At 42.7% G+C, this 19,996-nt stretch overlaps 1 protein-coding gene and 1 long non-coding RNA gene across 7 annotated transcripts in view; one reads left to right on the top strand and one right to left on the bottom strand.

Moving 5' to 3' along the window:
• The window catches only part of OXR1 (oxidation resistance 1), a 532,223-nt gene that overhangs the window by 375,708 nt on the left and 136,519 nt on the right, over positions 1–19,996 (top strand). Inside the window, exon 1 of one of the 6 annotated variants that reach the window (XM_019495711.2) lies at positions 12,489–12,723. The exons of 4 other annotated variants lie outside the window; for them this stretch is intronic. In XM_019495711.2, coding sequence (XP_019351256.1) covers positions 12,690–12,723 — 34 coding nt within the window. In that variant the 5' untranslated portion in view covers positions 12,489–12,689. Of the gene's footprint in view, positions 1–12,488; positions 12,724–18,432; positions 18,633–19,996 lie in introns of those variants that run through there. One more of the 6 variants, XM_059723813.1, reaches the window with a different exon arrangement.
• LOC109285202 (uncharacterized) lies at positions 10,924–19,418 on the bottom strand. The gene is made up of 2 exons (XR_002092862.2): positions 19,245–19,418; positions 10,924–18,138 (listed from the first exon to the last, which is right to left on the bottom strand). It is a non-coding gene; the product is annotated as an uncharacterized LOC109285202 (long non-coding RNA).

The following is a 19,996-nucleotide window of genomic DNA, read 5'->3' as shown; positions in this document are numbered from 1 at the left end:
TCTCTCACCATCCATGTACCACACCAATTGTACTTCATGTATACTTCCTCAGTCAGTGAGTTGCTGTCACTTGATTGAACCTATATTTCACCAATTTAACAAGTTTGCCATGACTCGATTAATCTTTCTTCATACTTCATTAATGACTGAGTTCATCATCACTCAACCCTTATTTATATTCCATCAGATAGTGAGTTTCATTACTCAGTTAACCCTTCTCTATACCTCACTAATTACTGAGTTCATCATCACTCGACCCTACTCCCTCAATTAAGGTCCTGTTGAGGTGCTGGCCCATTCCTCTTACTAAGTGTAGGTTGGGTCAGTTTGCAAGTCACTCCCTTGATGCCTTCCCAATCAAATAATCACAATTATCCTGCCACCATTTCCAAGCCCTTCATTTTCAGACTCACCTACTCGATTAGCCCTCTTTCTGCCAGAGCTCTCAGTACAGTCCCTCCAGTGAAGGATTTTTTTCTCTCACCGCCCAGCTTTGTCCTTGGCTCTAACTTCCTGTCCAGGCTCTGGCTTTTAGACCTGACTCCAGCTTAGTCCCCAGATCCTTCCTCTGGCTTTAGCAGTGGCTCTGGCTCTCACTCCTGGCACAGCCTCCGTGCTCCTCTACTCTCATGCTTTCCCCTCTCCAAGGGTTCTCCATGACTGCTGGTAGCCCCTCTTGGCTTCCAGCAGCACTCCCAGCAGCCAATGGGAGTTTGTTCTAGCTGCATGTGGTAACACACTGCTCAGGCCAACCTTTTCCAGCGTGGCTCATCTTTGGGAGGCCAGCTGTGTGTCTTCAGCAGCTGCATCGCAACCCTGGGGCCTGGAGTTTGCTACCAGCTCTGATCTGATGAGCTGGCACAGACTATAACAGGGCCCAAAACTGGTGCCCTGTTACACAAAGCTAATAATGAAATACAGGAAAGATATAAATGACTAAACACTACAGATAAGGCATATCAAGCAACTAGTTAAACATTTATAAAGTGCACATTCATGTAAAGAGCAATCTTGTTAATATTTGAGATCATTTAAAATTAATTTATCTATGTCCTAAAATCTTAAAAAGCCTCTAAGAGGTTGCTAGTCTGTAAGGGAAAAGGACTTTTCACCTAAACTTCAAATTAAACAGTAAAAGAGCTCTTACTTAGATCGTCTGCAGATGACCTATTCTGCAAGAATTGTAGTTCAGGACTGAAAAGCAAGAATCTGAGATGAATCTAGATTTCTATACTCTATGGCTTGGCTAAAATATCAGAAAGCTTACCTAATAAGGTAAAAAAAAAAATTAGACTGTTCCTAATCGGTGTCCCTCTAATTAATTAATATTCTTATGCCTACTCTTATCCCATATATAAGCTATATCTTGCCTAAAATTAGTCTTGTCTAACCACTAAATGTATTTTAAATGACTTCAGCAAGACCTCTAACCTAGTTTTTTACCATTCCATCTTCCTTGACTTTTCTGAAATGGCTCACACCTTGTGATGTTTCCAGGCCTGATCATTTCTTTTGCCTCCTCTTCTCTTACCCTAACCTTGCTTGAGGAAATGCAAGCAAATGCTGTACCATATTGCCATTAAGCAACTTAAAGCACACTATAGTCTACAAGTGTTAAGAAGCCTGGTGTCACTAGTAACCCTATACCTGTTTCTGGGAGAACCACATGATGGGCATGATTCAGACATGGTTGAGGCATGCTTTTGTGAGCTGGACATTTTGCCTAATGGAGCAAGCACATTTAAACCAATTCAGGATATGACCATAAACTTGTAAGGGACAGGAGATGAAAGATCCTAGTCTGTATCCTCCTTAGAAAACCGTAGTGGAACATATGGAACCCGTTTGCTCCATTGATGCTTCATGGTCTGGAGTCGATACCAAATATTTTAATTCATATTAGCTCACAGCAAATTGAAAACTTTACCTTGTGGTTTATACAAAGCAACTGATTGAGTTATAATAGGATATATTCAGTGCACTTCAAATAGTGTAGTTTACTTGCAATTATACAGTGGTTTCTAATGCATAGGGCTGCATTGACAAAGATGGTGCAAAAAAGTAACCCTTACATTTGGAAACTATAGGGTTCCTGAAGTCTATATACTACCACCAGGGTCTAGGGTAAGAAAAACAGCCTATCAATAATAATTTTATAAGTTAATATGCATTTTTAGAAGTGCCTTTGATGTAGCTGTAAGCGTTTTTAATCATATCTGTACCAACAGCCAGATAAAATTACCATTATCATTAGTCGATTAGGCAGGTGTTACTTGGTGATGGAGACTGGTGTTAGCAAAGACATAAAAAAAATAGGGAGAAAAGTGAAGTTCTTAGCATTGCAGTTGTGAAAAATTTCTGTACTTTGTGTATGTTAAGCAGGTAATATAGTGTTTTCTTAAAAAGTGTGGGAAGAGACAAGCAGATTATAATTCACGTTTTCAGAGTACAGCCATTTTAATTGGCACTTGCAGATTTTGAAAGGTATAATTTGTACTTTTGGGTCTGTTTGTACACTTTATCTTCAATATTTTGTTCAGGTCTTCGGTAAAATATATAGCAAAAAGCAGAGACATCCAGATAAGCGAGTCTATGGTTGTTTACTGTCATGTGAAAACATATTTCCACTTTTGTTTTTCTCTTTGTTTCCTTCTGTGATACTGTTTGATCAGTTACTACAGAAATGAAGTGTTCTTTCTTCACCGTGGCAAGAGCCCAATCTTCACTTTATAATATCCTGATTTGATCATGCAAATGACAATCTTAATTATAGAAACCAGAATAGAACATCTGAAGATTTCATTTAGAGAAGCACAAACAGTATTAACTAAAATCTCTCCTCCCTATGATTTAATGATTTACCTTTGATTTAAAACAATACAAGAAGTAAATGAGAAACTTCTGAGGAATGACAATTACTTAATCAAATACAACAAAATCAATGTGTAATTCTTTGTTGAAAGTAATCAAAAGCCTCGTATGGCTGGTCAACTAGAGAAATAGCTAATTAATAAAGAGATAATTACTGTGCTTACTAGTAATTGTGTTTGCTGAAGTCCACTTCTTTTCACCCTCCTAACGAAGCAGCACCTTACAACAGTAAGCAAAGACAAGGAGTGATATCCCCAAAAATAGTGCTATGTTATACAGTGAGAAGCTTCATTCCCTAGAGGTGTTTATACATGTGCATGGGGCAGAGGGGTGGCACTCTGATTAAAGCAGTTCTGAGGGCTACTCTAATTAAAGTGCTGGAGCATCTCATATATCAACATCCCTGCACCTAAAAGTGGCAGTTTAACTACAGCTTGTTCAACGAGCTTTAATAAAGTGCCCCCGCTGCCATTTTTAACCACGGGGTTGCTGATACACAAGATGCTGGAGTCTGCTAGAGCACGGTAATTACCACACTTCAGCACACTTGATCTAGTCTGCTCTGACGTGCTGTAATTACAACACATCAGAGCAGCCTAGCTGCTCGTGTATAGGTGCCCTAGGTGGTGAAAATTGTGAAGCTGCCCTGAAAACTTACATTCACGTAGCCTTAAAATGTCACTTGTCCTGCAGTGAATTTCTTTTCCTCAGAGTGAGTTCCACTGAATAACAAGAGTCCCTTTAAAGAAAAACACCTTCAAAATTCTGGTGGAGAGGTGTAAATCTAAGATCCCAGCACTATCACTAGGCAGTTCCTCAGGCCTATTGGAGTATGTGCGGGTAAAGCACCTCTTATAGAAGAGATATGCTGACTAGTAGCGGTGCTTACTGGCAGAGCCAGCCTTAGGGAAAATAGCATCTTGGGTGAACTTGTATTTTGCACCTCCACCCCCTCCAAGTCAGCAATGCTTCAGCAGGCAGGAGAAAAGGGAGCAGACTGGAGCAGGCATCACCCCAGCTGCACGTGCCTGACCAGGCTCCTCATGAGCAGCGGCTGGAGGCGGGGGGCGGGCTGGGTTGGGCTGGGCCCCGCTCCTCCTGACTGGGGTGTGGATCAGCCAGGGCAGAAGAAAAGGGCTGTTGTGAGTGCAGGGTGCACATACATGTGTCGGTGTGTGTGTGTCTGTTTGGCACGCCCCTGACCATGGTACCCTGGGCAGTTGCCCACATCACCCACCACTATGGCTGGCTCTGCTTACTGGCTAGCTGTGTTATAATTACAGAACTTCAGAAATTCTTGACAGTGAGACACTAGACCAGCTTGCTGAACAAGTAATTTTATCTTTAGTGGAGACAAGACTGAAATGTAGCAGTTACCAGCTGCTCAACATGGACCTCTTATGTAAAAAAATGGAAAGGGGAAGCTGAGACTGAAAGGAAAATCTGCTTTGCAGGGTCTGTAATGGCTATCCCATACCTGCCAGCCCCTTACAAGACTTTCATCCTCAAAATGAGGCAAAATGGTTCTGCAACAGCCATGACAGATCACAGAGTTGAATAAGATTCTCCTATGTGCCAGGAAGCAGCTGCAGCTTGCCCTTTAAGTGGTTTGCTTCTTGCATAGGACTCATCATCAAGTCCCGGGTTGTGCAGGCTGCACATAATAAATACCTTTAATTGCCTAGTTCTTATGCTGCAAGACAGTGATCCAGATAACTTGAGTATCATGTCATTCAAACAAACAGGTGACATGGGACAAATAGTCCCAATGATACTACTATTAAACATGAGTCCAGAGCCAAGCTTCCCAGTAGAAAACATTAGGTGGGCAGAGCAGCATGTATATACAGGCTGGGCCCCTGATTAAGAGTAGGCACCATCTCCCTGAGACGGATTCATTTGCCAGACTGAAAGAGAGTAGCTTCCATGGCCTTGTAATTAGATTGTTTTGGGTGTGGTGTGTCAGGGCTAGTGCTGGGCAGCTTTGGTAAATGCAAATCATTATAATGAGTCCAGAGCTCCTATTAATTATGTCATTATGAGAGGTTTACTTTTCTCTGCTTCTTCAAAGTAGCCAAAACACTCTTCAGTGCCTCTGCCAAAATGTATATAAACAGCACTCCATGCTCAAAACCTGTTTTTCAGGCTTCTGTGCAATTGGGTATAAAAGAGGTGTGGAATATTTATTGTAACTTAAACTGAGTCCTGTAGTACCCAGTCAAAGGGAACCTTGGAGATTAAATGTTGTTAACCAGTTGTGCTCCCTGATACAATCATTTGCATTAGCAGTCATGCAAGAGAGCTAACTATTGCACTCACTGGACAACTGCTATTTTATAAGTGCTGCTTTGTTAGCTCTAATTGATATGATTCTAACACAAATCATGCCAATTGATGCAAAATGCACTTTATAAAAGAAGACTTCTTTCCTGCTATTTTCTCTACTTTTCTATATGCTGGATTCAACCAGTAAGGCAAAACATTGATTGTCATCGCAGTTAGGAACTGTGGGTATGTACAAAGGACAACACTATGCAAATAAGACAGTAAATGTTACACTGTAAACAGATCCCACATTGCTTCATAAATGAAAACAAAACAGTGGCTGCTGTGGGAATCGCAGCTTGAAGTATCAAACTTTATATCCACAGCCAAAGAAGGCTGAAGACAAGAGACAAAATAAAAGGCCTATAAATGGGTATTTGAGATATAAATGGGTATTTAAGATTAAAAGAGATTGCACACGGAACATATCTTAATTTTAGGACAATTACAATCTCAAAATGTGCTTATTACTAGAAATATTTGTATTTCCAATAATTAGGAATATTGCAAGCTGATTCACAAGGACTTCTGCTGTTTAGCCACCAACAAGGGGTAAATGCAGCTTTATTTAAACAAATCCAAACAAGATACAAACCTAGCAAAAGAAGAAGTGTGTATGAAATGGAATAATCATGCAACATATGCTCTGGATCAGAAAGGAAGTATTGGGACTTTGAGAGAGAGAGGAAAACTCTAAAACTTTCCACCCAATTCACATGTGCTGTAAAAAGCTGCCTAGGTAGAGGGATAGAATGTGAATTCCAAAATACATGAAACAGACAATGAAGCAGCATCTCTAACCCATCTGCCCTCTGTGGTCTGTTTACCTTGCAAACAAGATCATTTCATCAAAGAGAATTTCACTGTCAATGAACCACAATGATCTCAGCTCTCAGGAATGTATTTAGATTGTAAACTTTTCAGGCCAAGGGATGATTTGTGCGTGTGCATTGTGTGGAGTGTGCTGTATTTCCAATTCAAAAGTAACAAGAATCGTGCACATCAAGGTTAATGGAAATCTGTAAGATGAAGTAATTTATTTGGAAATGAGGTGAGAAAACAGTAGCTTTTACTATGCATGATGAAGATAGATGTAATTTATCATGATAGTCTTCACTCTGCGGGTTCTAAATATGATGTCTGCAGTGACCTCCTAGGATCTGAAGAACTCAGTCCTATATCATGGCTCCAACTACTTTTGTACAGTTGAAGCATCAGAAAGCTGCCATAATGAACTAAGGATTTTCCTCCTTGTGTCTCTAATTCAACTCATGCCCTGTATCCCTATCAGTCCTGGAGGTGCATCAAGAGATGTAGCGTTGTAGGGATAGGAAGGGGTGGATTGAGATGGAGACCATGAACTAGAGGAAATGAGACGATCTAAAGGGTATAATTGTCAGGAATCCGCTGATTACAACAGCTCCAGTCCAATTCTTCTCACACTTACAAGATAACATGGCAGTAACTATCCAGAAACTGCAATATCATTATTGTAAGATGGGTAGCATTGCAGGATACTCACCTGGGGTGTGGAAGGCTAGTGCTTGTATCCCTGTTCCACCAGATTTGCCTGGACTTGAACCCAAGCTTCCAACGTCCCAGGTAAATGAGATAGCCCCTAGCCTAGAGAGTTAATTCAAAATGGGCACATCTACATGTCACCCTACAGTGACATAGCAATTACGTGGGTCTACATGTGATCACCAGCTACATCACCACAGTGGCATGCTTTCCTGGTATAGCGCGCCACTATGGCAGCATAGCAGCGAAATCTAACTGAACACCGCACACATGGCACAGTACTGGACCGTGCTTTAGTACTTTTAAAAGGAACTAATGAAGTACGTTGCCATATGGCAATGTGTAGATGCACCCAATCTCTCCAATAGGCACTCCAGTAGGAGAGATTGAGCAGTATAGCCAACAACATACTCACCTGAGATATTATCAATATGGGATCAAGTCCCTGCTCTGATCAGCCACAGCTGGGTCTTGAATCCAGGTTATCTGTATTCCAAATGCTTGTTCTCTCATGGGTCTGTTTTTTTCATAGATGGAAACACAGGGCATGCACTATTTAACTTTCTGAATTGGCTTTGTGTGCAGCTCCATGAGAGTTCACAGCTGAGGATCCTAGCAAAGAAAAGCACTTGCCTGGCCACATATAGGCACCTCTCTCTTTATTGGTCAGTCACTTAAGCACCTAAGGCCCACTGCTTTCCCATTAGTTTCATTCCTGGCTAGTTGAGACACTTCTGTGTTCAGCTAATTTCTGAAGATGCCTTCCTTTGTACCAAACTCTTCCTCTGAGGAGCCTGACTTAGTATTAAACAATCCATTTGGGGTTTAGTATCTGCTAGATGAAACAAGTGCCCAAGTATTTCTGAAAGTCTGCCTCCTTGGACATGATTTCTATAGAACTTATGTATAAAAGGTGGGTACCACTAATGTTCTGGAGAGGTATTGGCCATATTGTCATGAGGAATCCCTATGTAGTAACAGCAAACCTGAAACTTAGAGTAAACAAACCCTGTGCAACACGTCCCCCCAAAGGATAACGGAGAGAATGTTTGTCAAAAGAAGCAATTGAAGGAAAAGGCAATATTACATTTTGCCTCTTTAATATTACACATCCTCTTTAAGCTATTTAAATAATTAAAGAAGGCCCTAGCCTATCAACCCCACTCCTACTTTTCCTGCGACTGCCTGAACTCATTCTTTTCTCATGTCTTACATTCCTACCGATCAAGTGGCTAAGGTACCACCTCAGAATTCAGCCAGTGATTTATGAATAGCAGCATAACATATTATTGATGCTGTAGACTGAGCTTTCTTTCCAGGATTTGTGATATTTTTGTCATGGTCAATTTGTAATTTTCCTTCAACATGATTGTTACAAACTTTCAGCCATTAGGCAAATTTTTCAAAAATCTCTTAAACTTTTCAAAAGGTGCCTAAATCCTACTTACAGCAGACATGTTTGAAAGTTGAGGTTTGCCCTCCAGGTTCCTTAGGAACTTTAGAAAAATTTACCCTTAGCTGTACTTTAAACTGCAAGAATTTTTCAATCATTAGATAGAAATAGTAACTTATATGCCTGTTGTCCCTTTAGGGGCAACTTTATGCAGCCTGCAGTGCCTGAAATGGTATGTCACATAAAGAGTCTTTTTCTGAACCTATGATTTCCCGTTCATATGCAAAATCTGAGAGTTTTCATCCCTACCAGTGCATCCTAGAGTGTTTCTCAGACCTGTGTGCTTTTAGATAACCCAGTAATTGTGGCATACTTACACTAAATGCAGAGAAAATGTCCTCTCATTATTCACAATAATGAGGTTTGTATTTTATCAGCTGCTCATATCACAAGGGAAAAGAATACTCTGGCAGATGCTGCTCCCAAGAGTAGAATCAAAATGAAAGATTTTTTTTTCTGTCTAGGATCTTTTTATCAAGCCAACCACTATGTATTAAGTGTGTCATCCATTAAGACAATATTGCCTAGGAAAGGGCAGATTTGAGGACTTTGCACACATTCTCTCCAATCTCAGTAATACTTCCAGCTGGCTCAGTCACTTCCCAAGGCCACTTTTGAATGCCTCTTTAGTCTTTGAGCTATTATATTAATCTCCCACTGTTGTAGTTTGAAATATTTCCTTTTAAAAACAATAACAACAAAAATTTCTGGTGGCAGATTAAAGCTACTGTGTTTAATAGATGCTTTTGTGAATACTGCCTTTTCAGAAAAAAACATTAGGGAACCTTTGCAAGTTTAGATTCCCAGTGGACTTTGAATACCACGAAGAACAGTTGTAGAATGTAGTACTTCGGACCAGGAAAATGTTTACTATTCCTATGATCATACTGACCTTTTAATTTAGTATCAGAGCCACATTCAATTGCTTTGAAGACTTTCAGTCTTGATTTTAAGATCAGGTTCCCTGTTCATGCCCAGAATAGAAATTACTGTTCCAGAGTTTCTATCGTTTTCATTATGAATTCAGTAAAACACAGTAAATAAAGGGGCATCTTATGTACTCTCATATGTGTTAGGCTAAATTTTCAAATGTAGAGGTCTGAGTTACACCTCTTAAAATATATTGGGGTATGTAGCCCTTGGTAATTAGTTGAGCAATGTATACATTTATAGCCACAAAATTAGTATTTCAATACGTTAAAGGATATGTACACATCTGGGTACTTGCATGGTGACACATTTGCTTGGCTACATATGTTTATATTGACTTTGAGACCTAGATTTGGATATCTAGCTAAGTCTATTTTAATCTTAAAATTAAATGTAGTGCCTATAATAGAGCAACAGAAAAACCCTTAGAGCAAGGAATGGAACCTGACCAGTTCTACGGTAGAGGAGTTCCAGATACAGACAGGCGTGCAGGTGAAATCTGTTTCCTTTGTCTGGCACTTAAAGAGAACTGCCCTGTGATACTGCATTCCATTCTGGAAGTTTGATGCCATGTGAAAGGAAGTATGTGGGGAGGGAGGTGGAAACATGGAAAATCAGCATGAATTAATCCACTGCATGGTAGACCCACAGGCCAGATTCCCTAGTGGGGAGGATGTAGGTGCAACCCTAACCAGTTAGTTGCAGGACAATGTTAAGAACATGTGTGTATCTTGACTTACACATGGACATCTGGTGCAGAGCTTGGTATTTAATCACCAAAAAAGGTTGAAAAGCAAGGCCCCTGCTTTGTACCCTTTTTTTTAAAAAAAAAAAACAAATGGCTTTTTGAGTGTTGGGAGAACTAGCTTAGGCTTGGTTAATTGCTTGTAAGCTTGAATTTCTTACCATTCACCAAGCTCCTCTCAACCATGTGAAGCCAAAACACTTTGTATCTTCATTAGATTGCCCAACTCAGAATCCTTCAAGTAAGAGAAGAGCAGTTTTTCCACCATCCTGCAAAAGTCAGTTGGGGGGTTGAAAAGGAGGAGGGGTACAAGAGATGTCCTGGTAAGTGCTGCATTCTCTCTAACAAAAGCATAGGCAATTTAGCGAGTCACACAGCTTCATTTCCTTTCAGGCCAGCTGCTCCTCTGCACACGCTAAACAGTTGCTCCTACTCTAGGTTTTCCACTTATTTTTGAGAAAGTGCATAGTACCTTTTCTCCTGGGGTCCAGCTTATCAGATTTTTAGGGAGGCACAAATGTCTACCGCTGCTTTTTTTTAAACATGTTCATGTTTGAAATTGCTGTAGCCATCTTGTTTTCAAGAAGCCTGGGCTATTGCTGTTGATCCTGTGGTGAAGATTAAAATCTCTGAATGGTTTTTATCCAAAAGGAGACATTACCTGGGGACCTAAAGCAAGCTAAATTTAATTTTAAATGGTTTTAAATATTTACACACAATGGGTGCATCTACACATTGCCCTACGGTGACGTAGTGACGCGCTACAGAGACGTAGCAATCACGTGGGTCTGCACATGACCAGCAGCTATACTGCCGTAGCGGTGCACTCCCCAGTTTTAGTACGCTGTTACGGTTACATAGCAGCAAAATCTAACCATGCACGGCGTACAGCACAGTACGGGCAGTTACTGCATTGTGCTTTAGGACATCCAAAAATAAGTCCTAAAGTATGGTGACATGTAGACGTACCCAGTGAGAATAAAAAAATAACTTTACAAAAAAGTATAGCAGCAAGGAGCACTTTAAAATGATCAGCTGTGATTTTTATTACTTATAGAAACAAACAGCACACAATAGGGCATGTAACTTGTTACTTTATTTGAAGAAGGCAGAAACAATATAGTCGGTATACTAGATTTGTTAATATAATTTGAACAACTGAATTTTACTTACATTTTGAGTTAAATGCAGAATGAGTGCAAGCAAGCAGAATGACTTTCACTTGCTGGGTTAAACCCAGTTACAAAAAATCTGATTTGGGGGCCTTTTTGTTTAATAAACTGAAGTAAGCGGTTGTTCTGTTTCTTTTCAGTCTGGTTTGTTTTCAGCCCTTTATTTATCAAACTTTACAGTCTTTCAAACCCAAATACCTAGGTAGCAAGTGGCTAGAAAATACCTTCTCTTCACCCCCCGTTTCCCAAGAGACAACACCTATTCTTCCTGATAATTAGCCAGGCATTCATCATTTCCAGCCTGGTGTGCTGTAACTTGCTAATATCCATACTGAATGTGAAGGTAGCAAAGGCAAGATGTTCACAGAGCCCCTGGCATAAGCACTCTATAGCACTTTACTTAAAAGTGCTACAAGTTAAAGCATGAGCTAACCAAAAATACAGTGGAAGGGCTCGGAGCCTGCCCTCATTGACTGCTAGGTACCCTTCTGTAATCTCCCAGGAGACTGCTGGAGTGGCCCCTCTTCCCAGCCCCCTCTGCGTCAGTGACAGCCAAGGGGGCAGGGCCAACCCAGCACTTGGGCAGAGTACAGGAGTTCTGCCTGAGTCTAAAGTACAGCCCTGTATAACGCCTCCTGGGATGGCCTTGGTCACACTCTCTGTTAAGCCTCGATGGGATCTGGCACAGACGTTTGAAAAAGTGCTGTAACAGAAAGCACTTTAGTCTAATACACCTCATCCACTGAGGGTTAACTTAGAGTTCATTCTGCCTCCCTAAAGCAAGATAGGTGTAAAGTCTGTATCTAGCCAAAGAAACTTAGCTGGTACAGAATACAGCATCCTGTGTCCTTGAAGATAAAAAGTCCATGCTCAGCGTTGTTAGTCACTAAGTCACTGCTGGTGCCAGATCCCGGTCTGACTAAGGCCTTCTGTTTCCGATACAGACACCTAAATAGCTATCTCAGATCTATTTATTTCCTATCAAGACTGTTTTCCACCCAGTGGCAGTGACCAGGATGAAATATGCAGCACAAAGAATAGGCATTCTCCATTGGGGGCCTGCCAATGGAATAATACAGCAAAAAAGATTACAAATAACCATTTAAAATTAACCATAGTAAGGCTCTATTGTATCACCTAAGCCCTTTATGTGGAACATAAGTAATGTGCTGGGCCTTGCACCGGCCTTTCTTATTTGAGTGAAGCTAAGTCACTTGAGTGAAGGCATAGTGTACTTCACCTCTTGTGAAAGCTCTGAAGGCATTAAAGTGTGTGTGAGAGAGAGAGAGAGAGAGAGAGAGAGAGAAAAGCCTAGGTCAAGCTGCTGATCTGAGCTGAAGAACATCTGTCTGTAAACTGATCTCTCATTTTAAGAATTACACAAGGATGACCTTCAAAGAAGACAACTAGATAAATACAATGCTTTTGACTTTTCAGGGTAAATTTTAGTAGTTGTCCGTAAAGGGACAGAGTGAGTAACCAGCCATAGGTTTCCTGCATGTTGATTTGGGAGCAAGTGAATCACACATGCAGGCACTTTTGTGCCAGTGGAGGAGGGCAAAAGAGAGCAGATGTTCCCTAAAAAGGAAGTTTCATCAGAAAAAAGCAGAACTTCCTCTCAACAAGATAAACATACCACACTCTGGTTTTCATTCCAAAGAGAACTTCAAGAATGTCCTACGTGGATTTATATGCCTCAGAAAAAGGTATGTACAATAAGGTTTCAGCCACTGAATCCAGAGGGAGGTGGGGAGGGGGGTTAAAGTCAGGAGCATCCCAGAAAGCCCAAAAGGCTCACCAGCCATTTTTTTTTTTTTTTTAAATCAGCCATTCCCTCTATAATGATTACCTACATGAAGGGAAGTCTGCCACAAAACATGGAAAAGTGCTAAGATTTATTACAAAAATGATAACAGCACAACAATCAAAAGAGGAAATGCAGAGACAGACCTAATGTAGTCGATGGCCATTCTCTTTGTATATTTAGCCCTTTTGGACATAAGGTCTGCATCCAGATGAGCGCAACTGTGCAGTGGTGCTGCAGACATGATATCCAGGAGTTGTAAAACCTGCACACACAAAAAAGTGGAGCGGTGCACATGGGGACAGTGCATGCCACTCAAGAGTGCAGCCTGGCTGGCTGGAGCCACACTCCATCTTCCAGCTAGGCTCTGAGCGACAGGATTACCACTACTGCAGCCCCAGGAAGCCCCAGTGCTGGCCCCAGTCTCCCCTACCCCATGCGGGGTAACCTACCACACGCCAGAGGGCATGTGATACGGGCATTCCCTGGGGACAACTAGTGGCAGCACAAAGTGTCCTGCTGTTAGTTGTCCCCAGAGAACCAAATGTCCACACTTGTGTGGACATGGCCAAAGGGCCACCTCATTGATGCCAGTGTATAGGTTTTATTTTAGAATTTTTATAAATTCCAGTGTCTTCCATACTCATAAGCTTTTTTACATATTTGCATATGGTTTCTAAATTCCAAAGTTAGGGCCACTGAAGCATACAATGCAGAAGATGAGGAAATGGAACACAATACAGTCTGATGTAGAATGAGGGAAAATGGGAGACAGTATAAGGTACAATCACATTGTGACATTCAGGATGTAACCAGAAGAATAGGGACAGGGCTAGCATGCCCCTGAACTGTGCCACTTTCCCACCTGCAGTATTGGATGCTTAAGGACATTACGGAGCTCATGAAGCTGCTTTTGCTTGCAGCTCTTCCTTGGGTCTGCATAGCACTAATTTGTACCTACCAGTAAAGATTTCAGTTACAACTAGAAAATAAAACCTTCTCCAAATAACTGTGCTCTTTAAAACTGTCATCCAAAACCAGCTAAAGGTGATGGAAAACCTAGAAGATAATATCCTCAAAGAAATCAAACCTCTCTTGTTCAATTAAAAAAAAAACCTTTATAAAATTGTTTTAAATTTTGTCTTCTAAGGCAAGACAGTGGTTTTCTAAAGTCTGTGGATATTCAGTTTTCTAAGGTCTGTAGTCTTAAGACTTATGGCCACCAAATAGCCATTCTTTAAGACATTTCCAAATTCAGACCCTTCAACATGATGGATATCTCTAGCATAATTGTGGGGAAGGGGGAAGCAACTAGGGCATTGGGCACAATCTTTGGGAGGACAGGTCACAAAAATGGCTACTGTAGCTGGCTCTTGAATCACCCATGTCCAGGGTGCAGAGCTCTGGTGGAAATGCAGCTTGGTCCAGTGGTTAAAAGTGGGACTAGGGGTAGGATACGTTGTTAATATTAATTTCTGTGACTGATTAGCTGTGTGACTTTGACCCAGTCGGTTCACTCTGTCCCATAAAGGAGTCAGATAACTGGAGTAGGGTGAAGGTCAATATTATTTTGCTTTTCTTTAAGTAAATCTTATAATATTTATATATATATATATAAAATAGTATACTCAATAACTGAGTATTATTGTTGGCACACTGTGGTTTAATATTGCTGCTCAGAAAAATGTCCCAACAGATTTTAAGTTATCAATTAGTGGGAGGATGTCAGTAAACGCTTAGAAGGTACATGTTAGAATAGTTGTACTATTGCAGAATTTTGCTGCACACATTAATCTCTTGCCTGATATAAGTGAAATGTGATTTTGGAATATGGAAACCTATGGAACATTAGTAGTTAAAGGAGATATGGTTGAAACTAATATATATTTAGTGATTAACTACTGATATGATCAATAACATTTTGAGTATGTACTGAAAGCACTATATAACACTCCACTTTTTATTGTATCATGTTGATTCTCATTTATACTCTATGCCCTTTTAAACCAGTCTGGCAGTATAAAGGGGCATGAGAATCAGGCCCTATTGCTTCTGAGTATGCGCTAGGAAGCTCATTATAAAGATGTAACATTACTAGGGTAGATGATGAACATTTAATGAGCATTAGAGAGAGAGAGAGAGAGAGAGAGAACAGTTTCAGTCAGGCTGCACAAAAACAAAAAGAGGATTAAATCACTGATTGACTGTTAAGAGTCAAATGAATGATCTATAATCACTTTTTGATTCCCCATTCTGAAAGAAAAATCTGGTTGCATCATTAATGCTTATATGAAGGAGGAAGTGATTAGCTAGCAAATATATGGAGTTATCAACCGTATGTCAGTCTTTTCCAAATTCGATTTCAAAATGCATGATGAAAGAACAGAAAACATCAATAAGAGGCTGGCACAGAGAGAGGCAGGCATCTGTGTACAGCACCAACAATTAACTTGGTTCTGCTGGTATCTCACCAAGTGGGGATCATTAAAAGAGCATGCACACAGACGCCCATTAGGCTCAGGACTGATCCTCTGAAACCATAAAAATTCTATACAGAACAACATTTCTTTTATAATAAACTGGTCTTGAGCAATTAAATATGAAGCGAGGTCCTGGAAGATGTTTCCATAAACTTCTGATATTGTAATCTTGAGATATATTATTAATGAAAACAAGAAAATAAAAATGTTGTTTTAGGTTCAGAATTATTATATAAAATTTAACCAAATAATGTAGATTCTGTCATTACATTCTGGAAAACTATGAGTACAATCTTCTCTACAGAATCTAATTTTCAGAGGTGCGAAAAGTAGTTGAAAAGCTGAAATCAGGTCACAAGCATCCAAAGTTCGACATGCAAAAATAGTCTCTCATGTTCTGAAGACCAATGCTGAAATCTTCAGTTTTATTGATCGTTCATACTGGTTGATTTACTCTTTAAATTAGGCTTACATTCATCTTCATCTATTGCCGTGTTTAGAATGTTGCTCTGAAGAAACGTATATCCCTTGCAGTATTTTTATTATATTTGTCTTTGCAGCCATTTTAATATAACATTCCTCTACTTTGAATTCTTGCATAGATACTAGAATAAATGTTAGGATCATAGGATTGTAGGGCTGGAAAGTATCTCATAAGGTCATCTAGATTCTGGTCCAACCTCCTGCTCAAGGCAGGATTATTCCTGACTAAACTGCCCTAGGCTGTTCTTGAAAAATTCCAGGGATGGAGATTCCACAACTTCTTTAGGTAGCCTGGAATAAAGAAGTCGTTGCCTATTGGAATAAGTAGCCTAATTATTATTCATGTTCTCCTCAGAATTTTAAAAACTCCCATAAAAGAGGAAAGGGACTTCCTGGGTTAAGTGTCTCAAGTAATTGTAGAGAGAGATAGCTAGCTGTGGTAGTCTGACCTTAGCTTAACACCTGCCTTTAGAGCTAAAACCAATTGAAGTACTTAAGTAACTTACAACATATACAGCAGAATAGACAGAGCACACAGGCCCGAAAGGAAGAGTAACGAATTTAGTTATCCTCATGGTGATATTTCAGAGACATTATTTGTCTGTTTAGAACACATTCAATTTGTCAAAATAAAAGCAAATCTTGAAGGTAGTTTGAATCTAAAACTCTTTAGACTAGAATATCACAGCTATTAAATGTAAAAATGGTCACTAAGTCTTGATACCAGTCCTCCTATCTGCACAAATTCTATTTCTGGATAGGAGCCTGAATGGCAGAATTGATCAGTAAAAGAAAATTTACCTTGGATATAAAATCCAGTAATTTTCTTCCCTAACTTTTTTTTAAAGGTTGCTTTGGTTGTGAAATTCAGAAACATATTTCATGTTGTACAATTCAAGCACTAACCTGATTGGTAGAAGTGGGACAGAGTAGTCCCCATCCTTTGCTGGCCTTTAGGCAACAGAAGGTGCATTTCCTGCACAGTTGACTAATTAGCTACACAGTAAACATCTCAGCGTCTACACATGCACCACTATTAGGCTGGACTAAACTAATTTATGCCATAGCAGGATAGTAAATACAAGTCCTATCCTACTGTGCAGAAAAAAATTCCACAGCAGCTCATGTGTAGATGCTGGAGGGGCTGGCTGGGGCATGAGAGTGCTTCAGTCTGGGGGCTGCCTGCTGGCTAGCCCTGCACTGAAGCACACTCGTGCCTCAGCAAGCCCCTTTGCTGCATGTTGAACCAGGGGGGAGCAGCCTGAGGCTGGCAGGCTTACCTCGGGGGCCCCCTGCCAGCCAAGGCGGCTTCAACCCAGCTCAATGTGCTACGCACCAATAAACTCCAGAGTTTATTGCTCCTGAGTTTATTGGTCCTGGGCACACATACAAATGCCCATGTGCAATAAGCTCCAGTTTATTCAGGTACGTTAATTCCATGTGTAGACATGCCCACTATTGAACAAATAACAAGCTATGGGCAACATCACGTTTTGTTCTGTCTACTTCAAATTTTAACTTTCTGTGGTTGCAAGCAACTTGAGAGGGTGGTATAGGCACTATGTTACAGACATGCCATAGGCTGGGGACCACTCCTATAGGCCCCAGGGATCCAGTGCTATTTCCTAGAAGCAAAAACTTTGTACAAGCACCACAAAGCACCTCATTACTGGATAGCCATTGTGTGCATAATTGACAAGTGCATAAAACAAAGCATTTCCCAATGTGTGCCAAACTCCAGTTACAAGTGTATTAATTAAAGGCAGAAACTGCTGAAGTGCATAGCATTTTTCTGATAACTGAATATGTGGTAAAACTAACTGGGGACCATCCATTTCAAGGCTTCAGAAGCAGGTCTGAACTGACTAGCAACTGCCAGTTGCAAGATTACGCAGTTTTAGGAGGTCTCTGAAGAAGGTAAGCAGTCTTAATGAGGCCCACAAAGCTTAGCCCATGTAGTCAAACCTGTTTACAGGTGATTGCCATAGTTAATGAGCACTGTTTAAAATGGATTGGTAACTTTTTTCAGTCCCAGAGTCATGCCCTTCAATGGTGTGCGCTATACCAAAACAAAACAGTTGTGCATTGAGACTTTATAAAACAAGAGACATTGATTTTTATCGAACGTCGAATTGGGGTTCAATAGACTAGACTTTCACCTCCCAATTCACAAGAGGAAGAGAGGGCCTGTATCTGTGGCAGTCCTTGGTGCTCCCTGGGCTGTAGCTCCACAGGATGGGACCGGCTGACCGCTGAGGAAACCTGCGTGGCATCTCTGGCCGCTTTGACTCCAGCATCGAGCGTGCACGTTCATTGGCATCAGTAAGCGCAGTCTGCCACCCCTCAAGGGAGACCTCAGGGGAGAAGAGTTATTGGTAATGCTGTTTCCAAAGGCTGAGGCCCTTCACCTGCTGCCTACTTCCTGCCCGGCCAAAAAGTGACTTTTGCCTCCTCTCTTGTTTTGGGACCAAGGCTCCGAGTCGTGTCGCTCTACCCTTGCTTTGTGGGGGGGGGGTCACTGCTAGGTTTGGAAAGCGTCCCGCCCCACAGCGCCAGGGTCTGCGCGAGCTCACCCACCGGCTCGCTGCAGCCTCCCCGGCCGGGCCCGACACACGAGCCCGCCCGCCCCGCCCCGCCCCGGGACGCGGTTACTTGAAACGGGGCGGGGCGGGGCCGCCCGAAACTTTGGCCAACAAGTTGCGGAGCGCGGCTCGGCGCCCCGCGCCCATGGACTACCTCACCGCCGTCACGGGCCGCGGCGGCCGCCTGCTCCGCGGGGCCGCCGCCCGCCTGCCGCTGCCCCGCGCCCGCCACGTCCGCTTCCGCGACCCGCCAACGCCGCCGCCAGGTACCGGCCGGAGCCCGCGAGCCGCCCGGGGCCGGGGCCGGGGCCGCTGAGGGCGGCCTGGGCGCTGCGGGTCCGGTCCTGCCGCAGCCGCGGGGTTGTGGAGGGGGGAGAGCCCAGGCGGAAAAGCCCCGCGCCGCCGTCACAGCCCGGTCACGGTCCCGGGTGGCGGCCGCCACCTCTTCCGTGTTGTGCGGGGGAGCGGGGGCCGTTTCGGGGGCGGGGGGCGGTGCTGAGCGCGCAGGAGAGGAAGGGGGACGGGGGGGGCTCTCTCCCTTTCTCTAAAGACTTTGGAAGCGCGGCGGCCGTCCGGGTGCTTCACAGCCCGGGACCCCGCTTCTCAGGAGACTTTGGGCGAGTTTTCTTAGGTGGGTGTGGTGGTGTTTACCAGCCCTCGCATGGAGGAGGTGGGGAAACTTGGCCCCAGCTTGAAGGAGTCGCTGCTTTTGCAAGCAGTAGGCAAGCACAGCACAGTTTTACAGGAACAGGAAGGAGGCTGCTGAGTAATGCACAGAGCCAGCACGAGCGTTTTTCCTGCTAGATGCCTTGAGAGGCTCTGGAGGACGTGTTTGCCTAGACATGGGGTAGGCAACGCTTTCTGGCCGGAGTGCTTACCTTGGAAGGTGCCTGTGCGCCTGGAGCAGCTGTTTGCAGCCTCCCGGCTGCAGCCGGCCCACGGAGGCAGGGCTTGCAGCCTCCCTGCCGCCTGCTGGGAGCAGCCTGGGCTCCGTGGCTGGCAGCAGCTGCACAGAGCCTGGGCTGGCAGTGGTGTGCCATGCTCAGCACACGTGCTGGGGGTTGGCTTTATTCTGCCTCTGTGCACCCTGGGAAACACAGACCTAGTAGCCCTCAAGGGTACTTGACTCACTTTAAGCACTTGGGGGTGCTTCTCTCTGTGGGAAGCACAAGTAGTGGTCTCCCTTAGTCAGCTGAACCAAGGGAACCCCAAGGCATAATCTAGACCCAAACCTAATAAGTCTCCCACACTAGGTACAAAAGGAGAACTTTATTGGTTACAAGGGGTAGGGTTGCAATAGGGTACAGGGTAGAGCAATATCAGAGAAATCCCATAGGGCAAACTGGCATGGCTGGGTAGCCTTTGATCACACATGTGAGTTACTGCAAGCTATATATCTAGTTAGATCTCAGGTAGCTTACTCACAAGTATCATCCAGAGGCAGGTGGAGCTTCCCTCTGGAGGCAGGCAGTTCCTTGCTCTCTCTCTCAAAACTCATGATCAAGTTTCAGATGGTCCAGCTCTTCTCCCTCTCTGAGTCTTCCTCATGGCTGCTGCCCCCTCCTCCCAGGCAGTCCTTAACTTGTATAGCCCTTATGACCTAATTTACCTGGTCCAATGGAGGCCAGCA

The sequence above is a fragment of the Alligator mississippiensis genome, chromosome 3 (assembly GCF_030867095.1).
Source record: "Alligator mississippiensis isolate rAllMis1 chromosome 3, rAllMis1, whole genome shotgun sequence".
Taxonomy (NCBI): Eukaryota; Metazoa; Chordata; order Crocodylia; family Alligatoridae; genus Alligator; species Alligator mississippiensis.
Note: the sequence above shows the minus strand (reverse complement) of the source record. Positions and strands in the feature narration are given on the sequence as shown.